We start from the raw sequence: 19,380 nt of genomic DNA, 5'->3' as shown, positions 1-19,380 counted from the left end.
GGTCATAAAAGTAATTACGTAAAGGTTTCGTCATAATTCCTAATGCAAAGTGACTGGTAATCAATTAGATTGAGCACTGGACCAGTTACAGTGATGAGGTACCTTATTTGGTTGGTTAGCATCTAACAAAGTTTGATGACATAAGAGTACTGTCAAACAACGCATATGGTATATCAATGTGAAGTTTAAAGTATAACGAAAATAAGCACACAAGGTATCGTTATAATTCTTAACACAAAATGAATGGTTATTAATTCGGTTGAGCAATGGACCAGTTACCATAAAGAGGTATACCTTATTAGGTCGGTATACGTCTAACACAATTTGATGACATAAAAGTGTTGCAAAATGATACATATACCACACCAATTTAAAGCTTAAAGAGTGTTGAAAATAACTACATAAAAGTTTCATTGAAATTCTTGACACAAAATGACTGGTTATGAATTGTATTGACAAATTCAGTTAGCATAACAAAATGCTCAGTTACTTATAGCTGCTTAACGTCTAACAATTTCATGACATAAAAGTATTGCGAAATGATACATATCGCACATCAATTTAGAGCTTACAGTGTCAGGAAAATAGTTACATGAAGGTATCGTTATAAATCTTGACATAAAATGAGGACAGAACATTTCTAAAATAGAACTACGATGTTCGTAACGTTATAAATATTTTAAAATGACGTATAACTGTGAAAAATGTTGACGAAATGTTTTAATAGTAGCCGTCATAAATCCGCGAGCTTCATATGAATATGTCATAACTGCTATTTTGTACTGTCTAACTGTCAAACTTCTACATTTCAAAACCCACCATTTGGCATGCGGAAACTTAATGCTTGAATGCATATGCGGGCTCTGTACTAATTGTTTTGATATATACATACGGTATAAACGTACATATATAACACGTAGCAGTATACCGGATGTTATACAAGTTAACACATAGCAGTAAATACAGGTTGTTACAAATAATAGTTTCTATTTAATTATCTCGTGATATAGCAAATCATATTAATCGTTTATTAATCGTCAAAATATTCAAAATATCATTTCTACGGTGTCTTTGAATGTCTAACCTAGCTTTTGTGAAACACGATTTTGTTCTAAACAGCGTTTGAGGTAAATATTTGAATGAAAGTAACATATGTAACTGTTTGGGTGACGCACGCTTCGCTTCTGGAGTTTGTAACGAGTTATGGCGAACATCGGCTTAGAGGTTCCGTTTCATCGCGTTACTATTACACAATTCAATCTCTGAATTTATAATAAATACGTTTCATATTCTTACAAATAATTGTTAATTGTAATCCCATCTCTTACTATATTTAGTTGAATAAATTTCTTCGTTTGAAGGAATTAATCAGTGGATTTCACTGCTTAAATACACACCGCACGAACCCCTGTATCCCTAGAATAAAGTTTGATACGAGTTGCTCAGTCAGCTGGAAATCGTTCTTCTATCTCACTAACGCAGTCGCCACCTAAATCGAGTTTCAGTGACGTTAAAATACTGTATATAATGTATATGTTACAGTATTGTATACTATAATATAGAACTTAGACAGAATGTAAGATGTCGTGTTTTAAATTTTCAAATTCCTCAACAATTTTTTATTTCAAACGTGTAACATTTGCAGTATCTTTATAAACTTGTTTTTTTATTTAACTACGTACATTAATATTCGGACACGGTACTATTTCTACGTTTGTTGTTTTGCATAAGAAGAATCAATTTAGATATTACATTACTTATTTTACAGAAAGATGAACTGTTTTAGATTAAAAATACAACTTTTTCTTGCTTTAATATTTAGTTGAACAAATCGTTTTGAACAAAATGTTGAATTTTCATGTCTCATTAATATTCGGACACTGGTGCACTTTCTACAAGCTAACGATAAAAGCCATTTGTACTGCGGGATAGCTGTGTTTTATATGCAAACGTCTGAAATGTAATTCTACTTCAGTGGAAGCTTGTATTTCGACGTAAACAAGTAAATTTGAGCATGCAACGAAGCAGAAAGATACCAGTTTCGATAGGAGGCAATTTGTAATTTACCGTGGATTGAAGGGTAGAATTTATAGAGAAGCACAGTTAGTAAGAGAACAGTACCGGACATTAAAAGGTACAGGAAAAATTGCAGCGAATTTAACAAAAGGAAGGAAGTTGAGTTCTGAATGGAAGAGAAGAAAAAAAATTAATACCAAGAGTTTAAAAAATCTACATTGTAGTTCTGTAAAATTAGCTTCAGAGATTTATCGTGCAAGTGGGAAGAAAATCAGTTGTGAAATGGCGCGTAGAGTAATGAAACGTGGTGGCATAGAATAGTGAGAAACAATGGGTATAATTATCTAATAGCAAAAAAGAAAACCATGTATTAATCACGTGAATCGAGAAAGAAGACTGCTTTCCTACAGAGAATTTGTCGAAAGATTTCAAGATTAATGAGAAGACTTTGTTATCGAAAGTAAATATGTTACAAGTTATTCAACCAGCCAGACTTCAAAAATTAATCATCTATGATTATGATTAATTTCATAATTAATCATAGTATGCTTCTAATATTCTAATTTGGGCAACAGTTTTTAGAATATCACTTTGCAACAAAAAGTAAATCTGATTGATGTTATCGTTCCAAAAATAAAACACGCGAACGAATACCTTATTCCTTTATCGAATATTTATTTTTAACCCTGCCAAGAGGGTATACCGGCTAGTAGTATTTCGTATCGCTTCGTATATTATTTTCTATCGCTTTGTATGTTATTTGTAACACTTTGTATGTTATTTGTAACACTTTGTATCGCTTTAACCATTATCAATGTAAGATGGTAAAATTGCCTCAGGCAGTGATAACAACAGTAGTGCAATAGGCAACAAACAGTATACACGAGCCGGAGGGAGACAGCCGCAGGGCTGGATGCTGTATATAGGTTATGGTATTTGTTAGTCGGCTAACTCAGGTGTGTTAATTAACCTGAGCGCCAAAGGATTTAGACGTAGAAGCTAGCCAACCTATGCTCCAGGTGTTCCAGGATGTTGGCTATGGCGAAATAGCCGGCGTATGGCTAACGGATGCCACAGGAAGGTCAAGACGTGAGACTAACCTACGTATGGCTAACGCCGGGTGTTCAGGAAGTGATATGTGAAATAGCCGACGTATGGCTAACGCCGGGTGTTAGAGATGTTAGTAATAGGTCTCGTAACTAGATTTTGACGGTGTAGGGCTAAGATACGTCAGGTGGTTTTTTGCACTGGATTATAATTAAATGAGGTGGTATTTAAATAGGAGGGGAAGTCAAGAAGTAAAGGGATTTAGTACTAAACCTACTGACATATAATGTGTACTTAATTTGAAATTAAAAATGAAGTTAAAAAGTAAATGAACAAACGATGAAACATAAGTTAATATACACATTTATTCCTTATCTTGTTGAAAATCGATGCTAATTTCGAAGAGTGCACTTTAATAAAATGTGTACTTTGTAATAAGAAACTTGTGGAGCGGTCATTTGATCGATTTGGTAGTGTTAGTTTTGATTGTTTGCAGATGCAATCGAAAAACTTTTTTTCCAATGGAATCAACTTGTGAAACGTTGGGAGAAGTGCATTGAAGTTCAGGCTATGTAGAAAAATAAGATATGTTTCACATTTCTATCATTAGAATATAGCTCCTTCTCTCAAATGTTCCTTTATTTTTTGACAAGAGTTAATCCTTTGCACTGCTATGTCGACTGTGGCTCGACATCACATTTTTATAAATAATTCAGGTAATTTGTAACTGGTTGAGTATACATACCCTTTCTTGATCTATCTTGTAAATTAAAGAGCCAGTAGGTAAAGGGAATTAAGGAGTGCAAAGGGTTAAGTATACTTGTCGGCTAAGGGCTGGCTCTAATTTACAAGAGTTAATAAAACTTTAAGTTCACTTTAATTAGTTTCGATTCCAACGAAGCAAGAAACTAATCGTTCCCAGTTTCAACAAAGAACGAGGAAAGGGATTCAAGAGAAACCGAAATAATGTCTAACAGTAGACTTACTGGGACTCTATCTTGTTCAAAGATTCCTGTAGACTAGTTAGTCGATAGTAATTCGTACCACGATACCTATCTCGACCAAAAGCTCTCACCTTTTCGATTGAATGCAAATAATTGCCAAAACTATTGGGATTTCAAATTATCAGTTAAATGTAGATAATTTGAGGAATATATTTATTGATACATTGATGTGTTTTTATTAGAGATTATCAGGTTGTAAATTCTAGCTTAATTCATCGATCTACAAAATATAAATATGGCGGTGTACGCTGAATGCAACATGGCGGGAAATAAGCGAATATCAAAGTTATGCCGCAACTCCTGTATTTTCCGTTATAACTGAATAAGAGATTCTCTAATCTGATTATAATTGATGCTGCAAAATGGTGTTGATATTTCTATGTAAAATGGTTTAAAATTGGGGACTGTCATGAAATTAAGGTGTCAAAAGACACATGGTAGAAATAAGTATAACATGTGCACATTTTTAGATCTGGACGAGCTGGAAGAAAATATCGCTGAATTAATTCAACTATTGTATGAAAATAATTGTGGAGAAATGATTCAACTTGGAGAATAATTTTAAGTTAAAATTTGAAAGGTGCCTTTTGATACCTCTTGGTAGAAAAATTCTTTTGAAAATAGAGCCTCAGCAAAAATATCTTCCTTTCTATCGCAAAATCACCCCCAACTATAGAATCATTACAATGTCCTCTGTTATTAATAGCAGTAGCCATGAAATTTTTAGCTGGCCAACACTTGCGACATTTAAGCTAGTCGTTTTTTCTTTTATTCGCTTCGTTTATACCCTGTATCGATTTACGTTGACTTATCGTGACTGAACACTATAAAGCTACAACCCTCGCCTTCTTATCGGGAATAATTATCATCTACAACTGAATGAATAAGAATAACACGCTGAAAAAAGTATACCCTCAGATTATGACATGTTTCTGATTTACAGAAGGTGATTCTGAACGAGTTGATTTCTCTGCTATGAGTTTACATTGAGCTTCAATTAGGATTCTACGGGGTGCATTGACGAGCAACTTTCCCTAGGGAAGAAGTCGATGCAGGGAAAGAAACATCTCGTTACTTTGAAGAATATTGTCGTTGATTTTAACACTGAAAGTATCGACTGTATATGATTCATTCACAACTTCTCTTTTTTGAATTACAAAATCTGTTAAGATGCTTTTCTCGAAGTCTGTGTTGATTTTTATATAGATAAGGAATTAAGTTTATTAATTTATATTTTATCGTTCTTCTATTCTTCAAAGGTTTCAAATTTTAAAATTCGCGAAAATCAAAATTCCACAATTTGTAAATTTGCATATCTACAATTCTTGAATGTGAAACCCACAATTTATAAATTTACAAATTCTCAAAATTGCCAAACATTTAAATCTACAAATTCTCTAATTTCTCATATATTTCAATTTTTAGATGCCCAACAATAATTTTCAAATCACAAAATTATCAAATCGACCATACAAACGACCAATTTATCAACTTAGGAAATTTTCAAATAAAAAATTTCCATGTTTTAATCCCCAAATTCTTAAATTACTAAATTTCTGACTTCTTAAATTTGGAAATTTGAAATTTTTATGGACCTCTCATATTTTTGGACCTCATCATCATATCGGTGTCTGCAAACTTTTCGATCAGTATTTGCTTTACCCATTACCGATAGACACCATTAAGAAAGTGACCTAGAGTACTCGACAACAGCAAGATGTTTTCCTTAGGGATACGACTCCCCCATAATGCGATGTTGTTTCTGCAAAAAAACCTCTCCAATCAATTATTAACGTAAATATACTCGCTATCGATCACGCCCTATTAGTAACCAATTGTTTATTCCATTTTATTAGTAGTGATAAATAGGAGTTTCACAAAAATAAGTAATATTAAATATTTAGTAGAATAAGTAATATAAAATATTTTTAATCCAAGCCAAATATCAATATTAGTGGACAATAGAATTTCATCTCATATGAAACAGTTAATTTAGAACATTAAGGGCCTAAATGCATGACATGAAAGTATAAAAAAATATTGCTTGTAGCATGTTAATTTAAAGGATAAAACTTGTGAAACATTAGTAGGTAAACTCATCATCGATATTCCGAATACAAAGTAGCTTAATTACAGCAAACACTGAACTAACTAATTTACAGTTTGCAGTCAATATTATTCGCTAGGTAATATTTCATTTTTAGTAGCGTATATCGAAAAATGATAACGGATTTATCGATTTCTTATTGTATAAAGAATTTGCAATTTGTATACATTTCGAAACACCCTGTAAATTTATCATACTTTGAAAGTTGGAAACTGGATACTGATTAATAGACATTCATTATTCACTTGGACGGAGTGTCAGCCATTTTGTATGAAGAATATTCACGAAACGTCTATATTGTTATTCTCATCAAACTTTAAACTGCAAATTGGTGTGCCGCGACTGCTATTATGCGTTACTCTGAAGCTATTAAATGGTGTCAAATTGCCTCTTCCCAAATTGGCTATTTGATACGGTACAACCTAATATTTCCCTGAAACTTATGATATTTGTCAAAAGTGCTCGTATAATATTTCCTGTGTTATATACGTACCAAAATATTGCATGAAAATACACAGACATGTAATATGTATCAAATTAAGCACGTTCCATCCCAGAGTAACAGATACAGGGTCCTCCGCCTACATAAAATGTATAATATAACACGGTTGGGTCTGAAAGCGTCAGTGTGGACAGAAATATGGTACAACTTAATAAATTGTGTTATTAAGTAGTTATTAAATATTAATTTGTCATTTCGAGCAAATTTCAGGCGGTGTGCGTAGCTTTTGGTGTAATTAATAAATTGTTTTTGAAAGAACAATGAATTTTAATCCGGTAAATGTCCCCATTAGCGACTGCGTCCCCGTTAGTGACCATTTATTAATGATAACTAGAGAGACATGTTGGTAAAAATATTAAAATGTTACAACTCAGATTTTTACGCGATTATAAAGTTTGATGAAGCAAAATTTGATAAAAGAATATAAGCATAAGAAGTACTATAGTGAACAGAAAAATAGACGGTTATTGGGTGTTGAGGATGGTCGACATTAACTCATGCAACTGTCGTATGATAGTAATCGAGAACCGTGAGGCGTTCACTATATTACCAGTTATAAAGGAACACGTTAATATCGCCAGTGAAATTCACACGGTCTGTTTCAGTAGTTACATAGGAGTCAATGCAAAAGTCTATGTACCTAAGAGTGTTAATCACGATAAAGCGTTCGTAGACAAGTATAATTTACTTTGAATTTCAATTAGATTACTGCGAAATTTCGATGAAACTTTAACTAAATGAAATTGAATAATTGTTAGCCAGCGAGGGTACGCATACTCAAAAAATGGAATCATGGTACCCTGCAAAAGACTGGCTCAGAGGAAGAGGTCGTTTTCACAACATTGAATTAACGCTTCGAATATGCGAATTTCTATGGCAACAATTTTTCGCCGAAATGACATCGACCCATTGGCACTTTTAATGAACGCGAACCAAGGACACTATGTGCTTTACTAATTGTAAGTAGTGAAATTCCCTAGTTACTAAGCTAATGTTCTTTAAAACTAAAACTTTAATGTGTGACTATTGGACCAATAGATTTCAACATTCAGTATTGCCATATTTCTTTTGTATTTATTGAATGTTATAAAGACAATAATATTAGAGAATGGTACAATAGAAGATTATACAAAAACGATTAAAAATAGTGTCCCAAAAAGTTTAACCCTCCTTGATACCCCTGATATCTTCAACTCTGTCATAATCGAAATGATCTTACACAGTTCTGAACTTATACAGTTCTTGAAAACTGTCGAACTTCTGAACCAGCAGATTTCGTTCAAGTTATATTTCTATACTTATCGAATACCATTATGCAGAGTTAAAAATCTATTCCACAAGAGAAAGTTTGACGTAATAAAATATGGTCAATAAAGGGGACATCAAACCAAATGTAATTCTCTCTTATAATTCCGTAATCGTTGTTACATGAAAAATAGTTTGCTCAAGGAATCAATAATGATTGATCGTTTCAGAGAGAAATATGTCGGTAAAAAGTGACTATTTGTTAACGATTACATAGTTGCGTGTCGAATAATGGGTTCATTTACTTTGGTAACATTTCTTTTCTCTAATTTGTTTGCAGAAGGAACTACCGTCCCCATGCTTGGCAGTGGCTTTCCTGGGACCACTTTAGGTGAGTCGTGGTATGCTAGTAATGGAAATTCCTCTATTAAAATTTCAGGCAATAAGATTGTTTGCCTTCTATCTTGAACGCTTTGCCGACCTCGATGCGATTCAAAGCACTCCTGCCTCGCATTTATTATCGAACGATATACGAGCACTTGTGCATTTTAAAAGGGAATCGATAGACAGGCGAAGCTAAAAAGCTCGATACTGGAGAAAATTCTTTTTCATCCTGGAACCTGGAGAATCGCAGTATATATATATATACATATATATATAACTGACAAATTTGATTTACGTCGAGCAGACTCCGTACTACTTCACCAATAGGGATATAAAGGGATTGATATCGATCACGAATCGAGTTCCTTTTATTTCTGTTCATAACGTTATTAAATAAAATAAACGAAATCTCGCAGCTTTACTTTTCTATTGCTCCGTTCTATCTCTGATTTCTATACCGGGAATAAAAGGACTTCGATGTAAGTAACGAGATAATTGTATTTGTTTTATCGAAATGGAATTATAGTTGTAACAAGAGTGGTGCGCTTTTTGTGGTAGGTTTGAGCGTGTTTGGGGATGCTGATTTGAAGGTTTCAAGAGAATGAAGTGAATTTTTGTATATGAGACTTCTGATTTAGGAATTTGAGAATTTTGGAATTTACGATTTGAAGATTTAGGGATTTGGAAAATTTGTTGATTTAGGAATTTGTGCGAGTAATTTAGGAATGTGGGAGTTCGGAAGTTTAAGAATTAAGGAATTTGGGAATTAGATAATTTAGGAATTTTAGAACCGGACAATTTAGGAATTTTGAAAACGTGGAAATTTGAGAGTTTGAGGGAATTTTGAAAACTTAGAAATTAAGGACTATGAAGAATCTAGTGATTTCTGAATTTGGAAATTTGAGAGATTGGAAATTTGGGAATGTGGGAATTTGGGAGATTGGGAAGTTGAGAGATTGGAAAATTGGGAGATTGGGAATTTGGGAGATTGGAAATTTGGGAAATTGGGAATTTGAGAAATTGGGAATTTGGGAGATTGGAAATTTAGGAATTAGGGAATTTGGAAATTTGGGAGATTGGAAATTTGGGAATTTGGGAGATTGGAAATTTGGGAATTTGGGAATTTGGGAATTTGGGAATTTGGGAATTTGGGAAATTGGAAATTTAAGAATTTGGGAGATTGGAAATTTGGGAATTTGGGAATTTGGGAATTTGGGAATTTGAGAAATTGGGAATTTGGGAAATTGGGAATTTGAGAAATTGGGAATTTGGGAGATTGGAAATTTTGGAAATTGAGAATTCGAGAAATTGGGAATTTGGGAGATTGGAAATTTAGGAATTTGGGAATTTGGGAAATTTAGGAATTTGGGAATTTGGGAATTTGGAAATTTGGGAATTTGGGAGATTGGAAATTTGGGAATTTGGGAATTTGGGAATTTGGGAATTTGGGAAATTGGGAATTTGAGAAATTGAGAATTTGGGAGATTGGAAATTTTGAAAATTGGGAATTCGAGAAATTGGGAATTTGGGAGATTGGAAATTTAAGAATTTGGGAATTTGGGAATTTGGGAATTCGGAAATTTGGGAGATTGGAAATTTGGGAATTTGGGAATTTGGGAATTTGGGAATTTGGGAAATTGGAAATTTGGAAAATTGGGAATTTGAGAAATTGGGAATTTGGGAGACTGAAAATTTGGGAATTTGGGAATTTGGGAATTTGGGAATTTGGAGAATAGGGAAATTGGAGAAATTGGGAAATTGGAAATTTTGGAATTTGGGAAATTGGAAATTTGAAAATTTGAAAATTCGAGAAACTGGGAATTTGAGAAATTATTTGGAAACCTCCAACGCAAATGAAGGCTTGCAAAATAATGCGAGACACAATATCTTGTCCGATAATATTCCAGCTTTTCTCTTCGAACATAACCTCAACTTGTGTATGAAATTTCGCTCTAATTTGTATTGAACAACATTGCACTAATTACGGTTATTTCTGTTGCATAAATCGAATCGGAAATTATGTTAATTCTGTTCATCATAATATGGATACATTCGGAAACTCCATAGCATTATTAAAACACTGGTTAGCCGACCTTCTTTAATTATTTTACGTTATGTTACAATGCATTTCTTCTCTTTGTTGCTTCTTTTGTTCAAATTTAGTTTGCTGTAAATGATTGTGAAATTGTAACACGTGTCACATCTTCATCTGCATTTTACTTTTGTATAAAAGGATATACTTTGCAAATAAATAAATGCGTGTTATCTACTGACAAAAATGACATTAGTTTTTAGCCAATATCAGATGTTAATCTTTCATTTTGTGCTACTTTTGATATTAAAAATACTGTCAACTTTCCTTCTTGTAAGAATGTCTATCTACTTCTTTTAATAAGATTCATGCAATGAAACTCTTCATCGCTCTTTTTAATTAATAACTTTCTTCTAAGTGATCGTAAAACTGCGGAGCGTGTTAAATTTGCAACATTATATTTTTCTTGTAAACGGAGAAACTGAAGTTTAAAATAAGGAATTCGAGGATCTATCATTTTAAGTTTTAGCGTTAAAGTTTAGAAGTTATTTCGAATGTAAAAGGGTCTATTAAACGTTACAAAAGTAAATGTTGAATTTTAGTAAATTCAGTGTTAGTAAATATTGAATATTAAATGAGGTACATCGGTCGGAAATTATGTATTTGTTTGATCGGATTCCACGGTTATAGTGGGCGACCAGTAATGCCGAAATCGATGAAATGGTTAATTACAGATAATAATGGTAACCATATCCAGAAAATAGAGCGATTCATTAAAGAACTATACCTTTGTTAAAAGGTGAACGATTTAATAATTGTGGAAAAATAAGTAAAAAATGTGGAATAAAATTTGTTCGAATATGACTTTATTGTCAAGAAAATTGAATACATATAAGTACATAAATATATAAATACATTTTTTGATACAAAACTTAAGTTACATTAGTAAACTAATTTAATAAAAATATTTTAAGTAAGAATTATTCATAAGATTACAAAAAATTAAGCTGCTATGGGACTTGTAATGTTATGGCTATAACATTATGTCACATATGGAAAATTGTCTTAAGTCATGCAAAATTACTAAATACGTCGATAACTATATACATAGCAATTTGTTACTATCGTGATAATAAATTGTGTGGGTGATGAGCGATTAAGGGCCGTGCGTTTACGTTCGGCTCGAGTATAGCGCTAGAGGTGAAATTTGAATGCCATAGAAAATGTTTGCCTACTCAAAAGACTAGTTTACAACTCTCCAACCACATTATCTGAGTTGAAAAGAATTACAGATATTTGGGAAAATAACGAAGATATAAAGCATATGATGTATACAGAGCATGCCGGAAGCTGTGACCAAAACAAAGGGTGGAAATACAAGATATTAACGTGTGTTAATAATGTTATGTACAGTAGTAGTATATCATGGTAGCTAATAAATTATATAATTACAATTTGAATAGGCCTTTTAATTTTATGGAAAACATGAAAAATTCTGAAAATTTATAGTGGTCCTAATTCAATAGCCAAGGGACTGCATGTGTAACTAAATGTACTACATAGGATATTTTGAAAATAATATGTAATACTGTTTGAGTGCAATAATTTAGTGACTCACTGTATAAAGCGTGTATGAATTTTGTATGAACGTTCTGTACACAGGAATTATATGATGGAACAACGTAATATAACAAGGATAACATTTGTACTGGTAGAGACGCAAAAGAATTACAGAGGTCAATTCTGTTTATTTAAATGAAACCGCGTATTTTTCTTTTTTTTTCAGGTTAATCAATAACTCGCAACATTCTACATAAAACAGTATTGAAGTAGAAAATAGAAAGAAGATCAATATTGCGTGCGATATTTAAAATTTCAAAGTAAAATGTTGCACATAAAAGCTTGAAATACTTCATGAACTGTTCATTCATTTGGTATTGTGCCCAAACATTTTTCTACTTAAAACATTGTATGTAGGGATTTTGGGAATATAGGGATTTGGAGATTTAGGAATTTGGCAATCTAGGGATTTGGGGATGTAGAGATTTGGGGGTCTAGAGATTTGGGAATGTAGGGATGTGGACATGTAGGGATTTTGGGAATATAGGGATTTGGAGATCTAGGAATTTGGGAATCTAGGGATTTGGGGATGTAGGGATTTGGGGGTCTAGAGATTTGAGAATGTAGGGATGTGGACATGTAGAGTATTGGGGATATAAGAATTTGGAGATGTCGGGATTTGGAGATGTAAGGATTTATGGATATAGGAATTTGGTGATATAGGGATTTGGAAATGCAGGGATTCGGAGATGTACCAATTTGAGGATGTACGCATTTGGGTATATAGGTTTTTGGAAATGTACGGTTTTATGTATGTGAGGATTTAAAAATTTAGCAAAATAGTGATCAAGAAATTTGATAATGTAGAAATTCAAGGGTGTAGCGACTTAAGTATTCAAACACACCCTAACATATACTACCTCCATCATTATTATCTTATCTATTATCTACAAATTCTCCTACCATTACCATTACTATCATTGAACAAAAAAAATATCATACGATGAAAAATATATATTTTTGTCTTCCAACAGAGCCTCTCGAAGATGGGTTCTCGAAGGAGCGGATCAGGAGGGAGTCGGGCGAACGCTGGTGTCCTGAAGGAACGGGCCAACATGTCTTTTATGCTTGTGGTCATGTTCTTCGCCGTGTTCGGCTTGATCGTCCTTACGGAAATATTCCTGATCGACGAGAGGCGTGGTGTGGGTGTAGGTGGCACAGGGGCTCTAGGAGGTCACAGAAGCGGACATCGATTGCCTGCTGCACCCGATCGTCCAGATTATGGAGAAATCGGAGTAAGTACGCAATTAGAAACAGCTGTATCTACTTGATTAACACTTTGGTGCCAGATGACGTCCTTACCACGTGCTTCTCATATTGAATTGTAACACAGTAGGCATAGGCATGTTTGCATTGCGGTGCAAATGTTGGTACATTTTCACCTAAGCAAACAAGGCTAATGCTGCTGTTACATGTATAATCAGCTTTTAAAACATCTTAAGTAAACTTGTAGATCTTTAGTCTTATCAGTGTTAATTGATACATCTACATCCTTTTACTACCATTCATTAGGTGTATGACTTACTAAAGAGGTGAAAATGACTGTTTAATTAGTTTTTTATTTATTTGACAAGTTTTCATTTTTCAGTTTTATTTTAACTTAGGAGTTTTTATTTTTCAGTTTTATTTTAAGTTACAAGTTTTTATTTTTCAGTTTTAAGTTACAAATTTTTATTATTAAGTTTTATTTTAAGTTACAAATTTGTATTGTTAAGTGTTATTTTAAATTATAAATTTCTATTGTTAAGTTTTATTTTAAGTTACAAATTTTTATTACTAACAATACATTTTATTTTAAGTTATAAGTTTTTATTTTCAGTTTCAAGTTAGAAATTTTTATTGTTAAGGTTTATTTTAAGTTACAAATTTTTATTATTAAGTTTTATTTGAAATTAGATGATTTTCTTGAAATTTATATTCTTTCCATTAAGATAAAAATTTAATTTTGTACGTTAATTTATGTTTTACCTCCCTTTTATATATTTTCCAACTCCATTTTTAATTTTGAAATAAATACGCATCAGACAATCGATAATTAGTTGATTTAGTGTTAATTAACATCCTATTCAATATTTCATCACCATGCAATCCCATTTCGAAACCACTTGAACTCACATCATAACTTCGTATTATAGATCAATATTAAAAATATGAGATATACTAAATATTGACTATACTTTTTGACACATAATGTTCCAGAGAGTTGATATAAATAAAAAATATTGTGTTTCATGAAAAGGAGCATTTGCATTTTGTGGTGCATCGAACTATTCATGAAGAAAATGAAGTCGTAGAAAAATAGACATTGTCATTTGACGTTTCTTCAAATTCGAGATGTAATTCATTCATTCATCCATTCATACATTCTTTTATAATACTGTTTCTATACATTTTAATAAACTTCAAATTGTATGAAGTGTGAAAAGCTAGCATGACTTAAAGTACATCTATACATACATATACATACGATCGATTAAACGATTAAACCATGAATGTATAAAGACGAAGTGTAAAGTAAGTGAAGTTAGTTAGTTTTGCGGTAAAGGTAGTGATAAATCGGTTAACTCCGCTTCTCTTCGACATCGTTCGGATTACCACGTGATACAACTGTCAGTCGAAGTCGTAGCCTTGTGTGGTCAAAATGTCAATAGCAGTCGGAAGAATAATGGAGTTTATTCTGAAAAGAATATACGTATGTAAATGGATTGAAGATTATCATCATAAATCATAAACGATGGGATAAAAATAAAAAAAGGAGAAAAAGGGAACGAAAAACTTCTGTTCTTTAAGCAAAGAATATACATTGAAAATTCTATACATCATGCGGTATGAAAACGTCTTATTCATATTCTTTCTTTATTCATGTTCTTTCTGACTGTTCGTTCCTGTTCTTTTTACGATTTGCACAATCAGTTCGATGGAAACACTCATGATCTCACTCAATTTCATTCGCTCCTCAAAAATTATTCTTTCTAACAGTTTATACAAAAAGCGTGCGTTGTTTACTGACGCTTGACACCGGCCATGCAACGGTTAACCGACAAGAACCGAACGCATCCGAAACTAACCGATTTACAGTACCGAACTTCCGCAGTTTCTTAAAAGAGTTTCTTACGTTTCGTTTGTATAAGTTTGCGGATGCAACGAGACAGAAACTATTTTAGTCTTTGGCATAAAGTTCGCAATCACGAGGAATGAAAGGAGGACAGATTATGACCTAAAACGGTATGGCGGCCCACCCTCGGGGAAATTAAAACGTCTGGATAGCCGGCGGCGATCCGTGACACCGAGTTAATTCTTCTGACCGCTGGAACCTTCTTCTTGTTCGCCGTTTTCTTTGCTCCTCGGTAATAAGCAGGAGACATCCAGTTGGCGAACTTCTATGTCGCTCGCGGGCTCGATAATCCTCAAACGTTTCCAGTTCGAAGCAAAGGGAACTGGTAAAAGACTTTCGAACTAATGGCAAGGGCTCAACTTTCTACTCGGTCGCTCTTTGTTCGTACAAAACGGAAGAATAGTGGAGACGGGAAACTTTGCCATCCTGGTCCATCGATTTCTCCTTGCCACTGCTTTTCTAGTCTATACTACCTCTTCTATTTTTATTCCCTCTTTTATTTCGTCCTTTTACTCGTCTCGTTGTCGTCGTTCCGCGACTCTCAATGCGCCTCAAGCTGTTTTATACAACGTGTCCCACCTAACTGTACCATCCTTCGTTATTCTCTTACCACCGCATTCATTCGCTGTTGTTACAATTATTCAAGAAGATGGAGTTGTGCAACTAAGATTATTATATTCGGTTAGATTGTAATATCGTTGAGTGTTGGCGAGGTCGGCGGAAGACGTTTCTCGGGAGTGTGGAGTGCGCGAATTTTGGAACTGGGTGAAGAGGAAGTTCAACTATTGAAAGGGGAATAGAAAAGTTGGAGAATTTTAAGATTAAAAAGGTTTTGGACAAAATGTTTAGAAAGTTAGGTATTTGAGTATTCGGGGATTTGTGAATATGGAAATTAAGCGAATTTGAAAAATTAGGGATTTGGGGATTTGAGAATTTGAGATTTAGGAATTTTAGAGTTTGGGAATTTTGGAAATTGGGGATTTGGAAACTTAGGATTTAGGAATTTGGGGATTTGGGAATTTGCAATTTAGGAATTTGGGAATTTGGGAATTTGGGGATTTGGAAATTTAGGACTTAGGAATTTGGGGATTTGGGAATTTGCAATTTAGGAATTTGGGAATTTTGGAATTTGGAAATTTGGGAATTTGGGAACCTGGGAATTTGGGACTTAGGAATTTGGGAATTTTTGAATGTGGGAATTTGGGGATTTGGGATTTAGGAATTTGGGAATTTGGGAATTTTGGAATTTGGGGATTTTGGAATTTGGGAATTTGGAAATTTGGAAATTTTGGGATTTAGGAATTTGGGAATTTGAGGATTTGGGAAGTTGGGAATTTGGAATTTAGGAATTTGGGAATTTGGGAATTTGGAATTTAGGAACTTAGAAATTTAGGAATTTGAGGATTTGAAAATTTGGAAATTTAGAAATTTGAGAATTTAAGAATTTGCAAATTTATTATTTATAGCATTTACAAATTTGAAAATTACTAAATTTGAGAACTTAAAGATACAGAAATTAAAAAATTTGAATAATTTCAAAAGATGATAATTTAGAGATTTGAAAATTTTTAATTTTAGTATTTTAGAATTTGAGAATTTGGAAGTCATAGAATTAAGAAATTGTGATATACAAAATTTAGAAATTTTTGTTATTAGTAATAACATATTGAAAAGTAAGAAATTTTTAAATATTAGGATTTGGCAATTTTTAATTTTGCATTTAGAAAGTTAATAATTTTGAAATTTTAGAATTTGATCCAAAAATTTGCAGATTTAAAAATATTAAAAACTAGAAATTTCTAAATTTAAATAACTACCAAATTTGAAATTATGACTTAAAATTTAGAATTCAAAAAATTTTGAAATCTTCAAAATATTTGAATCTCAAAATTTATAATTTAAAAGGAATTCTACTGTAGCTACTTACAGAATAAGTATCTACTGTACCTATGAGAGCATGTACTTAAAATAACGAACATCATTTTTGCATTTATCTGAAACCGTGCATAATCGCGAATCTAGTGCATATCGAAAATTGCAGCGTCAGTATAAATATGAATGCACCCGATGGAAAGACGGGAAAATGATTCAATGTTGTGTTGACATTTGCAGGCTGAAGATTACATCGGACTGAAGGGTAGCTTCGATGATCATATCGGATTATTGGTGCGTGGGGAAGATGGAGGGCAGAAGACCGCGATACAACCAGATCCCAGAGGTTTACCGAGTTTACCACCGAACCTCGAAGCTCGTCTGCCACAGCTTGATCAAAGCTTGAGGATCACGCACGCCGAATGGCTACCAGTCACGAAAACCAGGTGTGTTCATGAATTAATGAGGACATCAAGGCAATCTGTGTCGTGAAACGCTATCTTACAAAACGGTGATAAAAACGATTGTCATAAATTGTTTCCATTTACGCTGTCAACGTAAAAAAGTTTGAACTCGTAGATAAACTAGAAAGACGAATTTGTTCTAACTTCTCATTTTATCGCGTTGCGAATATACTACATTAAATAACGTTATATGCTGATAAATATTAATAATAAAAATACTAAAATACTTCTTACTTTATTTAATTTTATTTAATGTTATAAAATAAATTAATAATAATTCATAACATTTTATTTGATAATAAAATAATAAAAGAAGACATTTACTTGAGATAAAAATCATAAAACATGGTGGAAATGAGTGGAAAACCACTCAGACGCCCTCTTTTTTTTATAAAGAGAACAATAAATTGAACTGAACTGAAAAATCATAAATTGCAAACTTCTGAAAGGCAGTATATTGATTAATTAAATATACATACTTCATATACCCAGTCTGTGGCCAGAATCAAATTATTTTCATATAATTTAATTTTCTGTACGTTTATGAATATTTTAAGAACAAAAGTGACGAACTGAAAGTTTAGTAGTCTCGTTATTTTACCTTGGGTTTCACGTCCTAAATATGGTACCCCTGCAGTAAAAGGTTAATGAAAGCAGAGCTATTCATTCAGCCGTACGATCAAAGGGTTAATTCTAAAAGCATTGCATCTGTTTTCATTCTCAGATTCAAATTCTTTGTATACTCGGCGTACTTTGACGACAGAGTCGGTGGTACAGGCACACCGATAGGTAAAAATCAGGGTATGGTACGCATAATAAGCGCAACGAAGACAAGAGGACCAGAACGTGTTTGGTGCAGACTATGGTATCGAACGGAAAATGGAGAGAACGTTACTGCTTCTGTAACGGTAGCTGCTAAAGTGAAGGTACGATAATTAAAATCCAAGTAACAAATACTATTTAACACTCTCAGTGTCTCTCATTTCTGGGAGACGTATCACATGCATATATGTATCATTTATTTTTCTGGTAACCATTTCATATTTCATATTTCATATTTTACATATACACATTTTACATTTTACATTTCACATTTTATATTCTATATTTCACATTTCACATTTCACATTTTACATTTTGCATTTCATATTTTATATTTTACAATTTATATTTGACATTTTACATTTTATATTACACATTACACATTTTGCATTTTTATTATAAATAATTTTACTAAATATATAACCAGAAAGATTTGTCATTTTTTAAGATGTTTTATCACAAACTTAACATATACACCAAAATCTTATTATAGTTTTATTTATTTATTTATTTTATATAGGAGGACTAGTTTATTATTATTGTACAAAAATGATGGTCATAAACTTAACTAAAAATATATTAATAAATCCATCAGGATAAATCCATCATAAAAAATGTTGAGTGCGTTATTCTTAAAAGACTTAACAGAGTTACTAGAGAAAATTAATTTTTTGTACAATTATGTAAGCAAGATTTAACAATGGTAATAATATCAATGTTTCTTGATGTATAAATTAATAAGTAGAATGTAATAATTTCAGTGTGGTCATATCTTGATGTACAAATTAATAGGTAGGTTGTAGGAGGATGATTGATTAACCCACCGGTGCACAAAAATTAATTCTTTCAAGGATATCAGGGCAATGATTATGACCATTGAATAATTTGTAATATCAGAAGAAATCTTTCTACTTCCTAAGCTTTGTTATATTAAGAAGAGATATCAAATCTGAAGGCAGCATAAAATTTGTTTCAAGGCTTTTGATTTGATATTTAAAGTTTGGTGATCAAATAGCAGGTGGAAATTCTAAGGGAAATAAAACTGAAAAGAAATATAATATTTTAAGAGTTAATACTGTAAGATTCATATTCTTAAAATCACAGAAAGATATTATTATATTAATTGTTTCTTCATATATAAAAAGAATTA

The 19,380-nt window shown here is 32.5% G+C and overlaps 1 protein-coding gene across 4 annotated transcripts in view; it reads left to right on the top strand.

Moving 5' to 3' along the window:
• The window catches only part of LOC100879643 (uncharacterized), a 49,602-nt gene that overhangs the window by 23,947 nt on the left and 6,275 nt on the right, over positions 1-19,380 (top strand). For 2 of the 4 annotated variants that reach the window (XM_012290565.2, XM_012290566.2), the window contains exons 2-5: positions 8,262-8,312; positions 12,932-13,192; positions 17,185-17,390; positions 18,133-18,334. In XM_012290565.2, the coding sequence (XP_012145955.1) occupies positions 12,944-13,192; positions 17,185-17,390; positions 18,133-18,334 (657 nt within the window). In that variant the 5' untranslated portion in view covers positions 8,262-8,312; positions 12,932-12,943. Of the gene's footprint in view, positions 1-7,445; positions 7,636-8,261; positions 8,313-12,931; positions 13,193-17,184; positions 17,391-18,132; positions 18,335-19,380 lie in introns of those variants that run through there. The other 2 variants (XM_012290567.2, XM_003705525.3) reach the window with 2 other exon arrangements.

The sequence above is a fragment of the Megachile rotundata genome, chromosome 6 (genome assembly GCF_050947335.1).
Source record: "Megachile rotundata isolate GNS110a chromosome 6, iyMegRotu1, whole genome shotgun sequence".
NCBI lineage: Eukaryota > Metazoa > Arthropoda > Insecta > Hymenoptera > Megachilidae > Megachile > Megachile rotundata.
The sequence above is the reverse complement of the archived record's forward strand: the minus strand, read 5'-3'. Positions and strand labels throughout refer to the sequence as shown.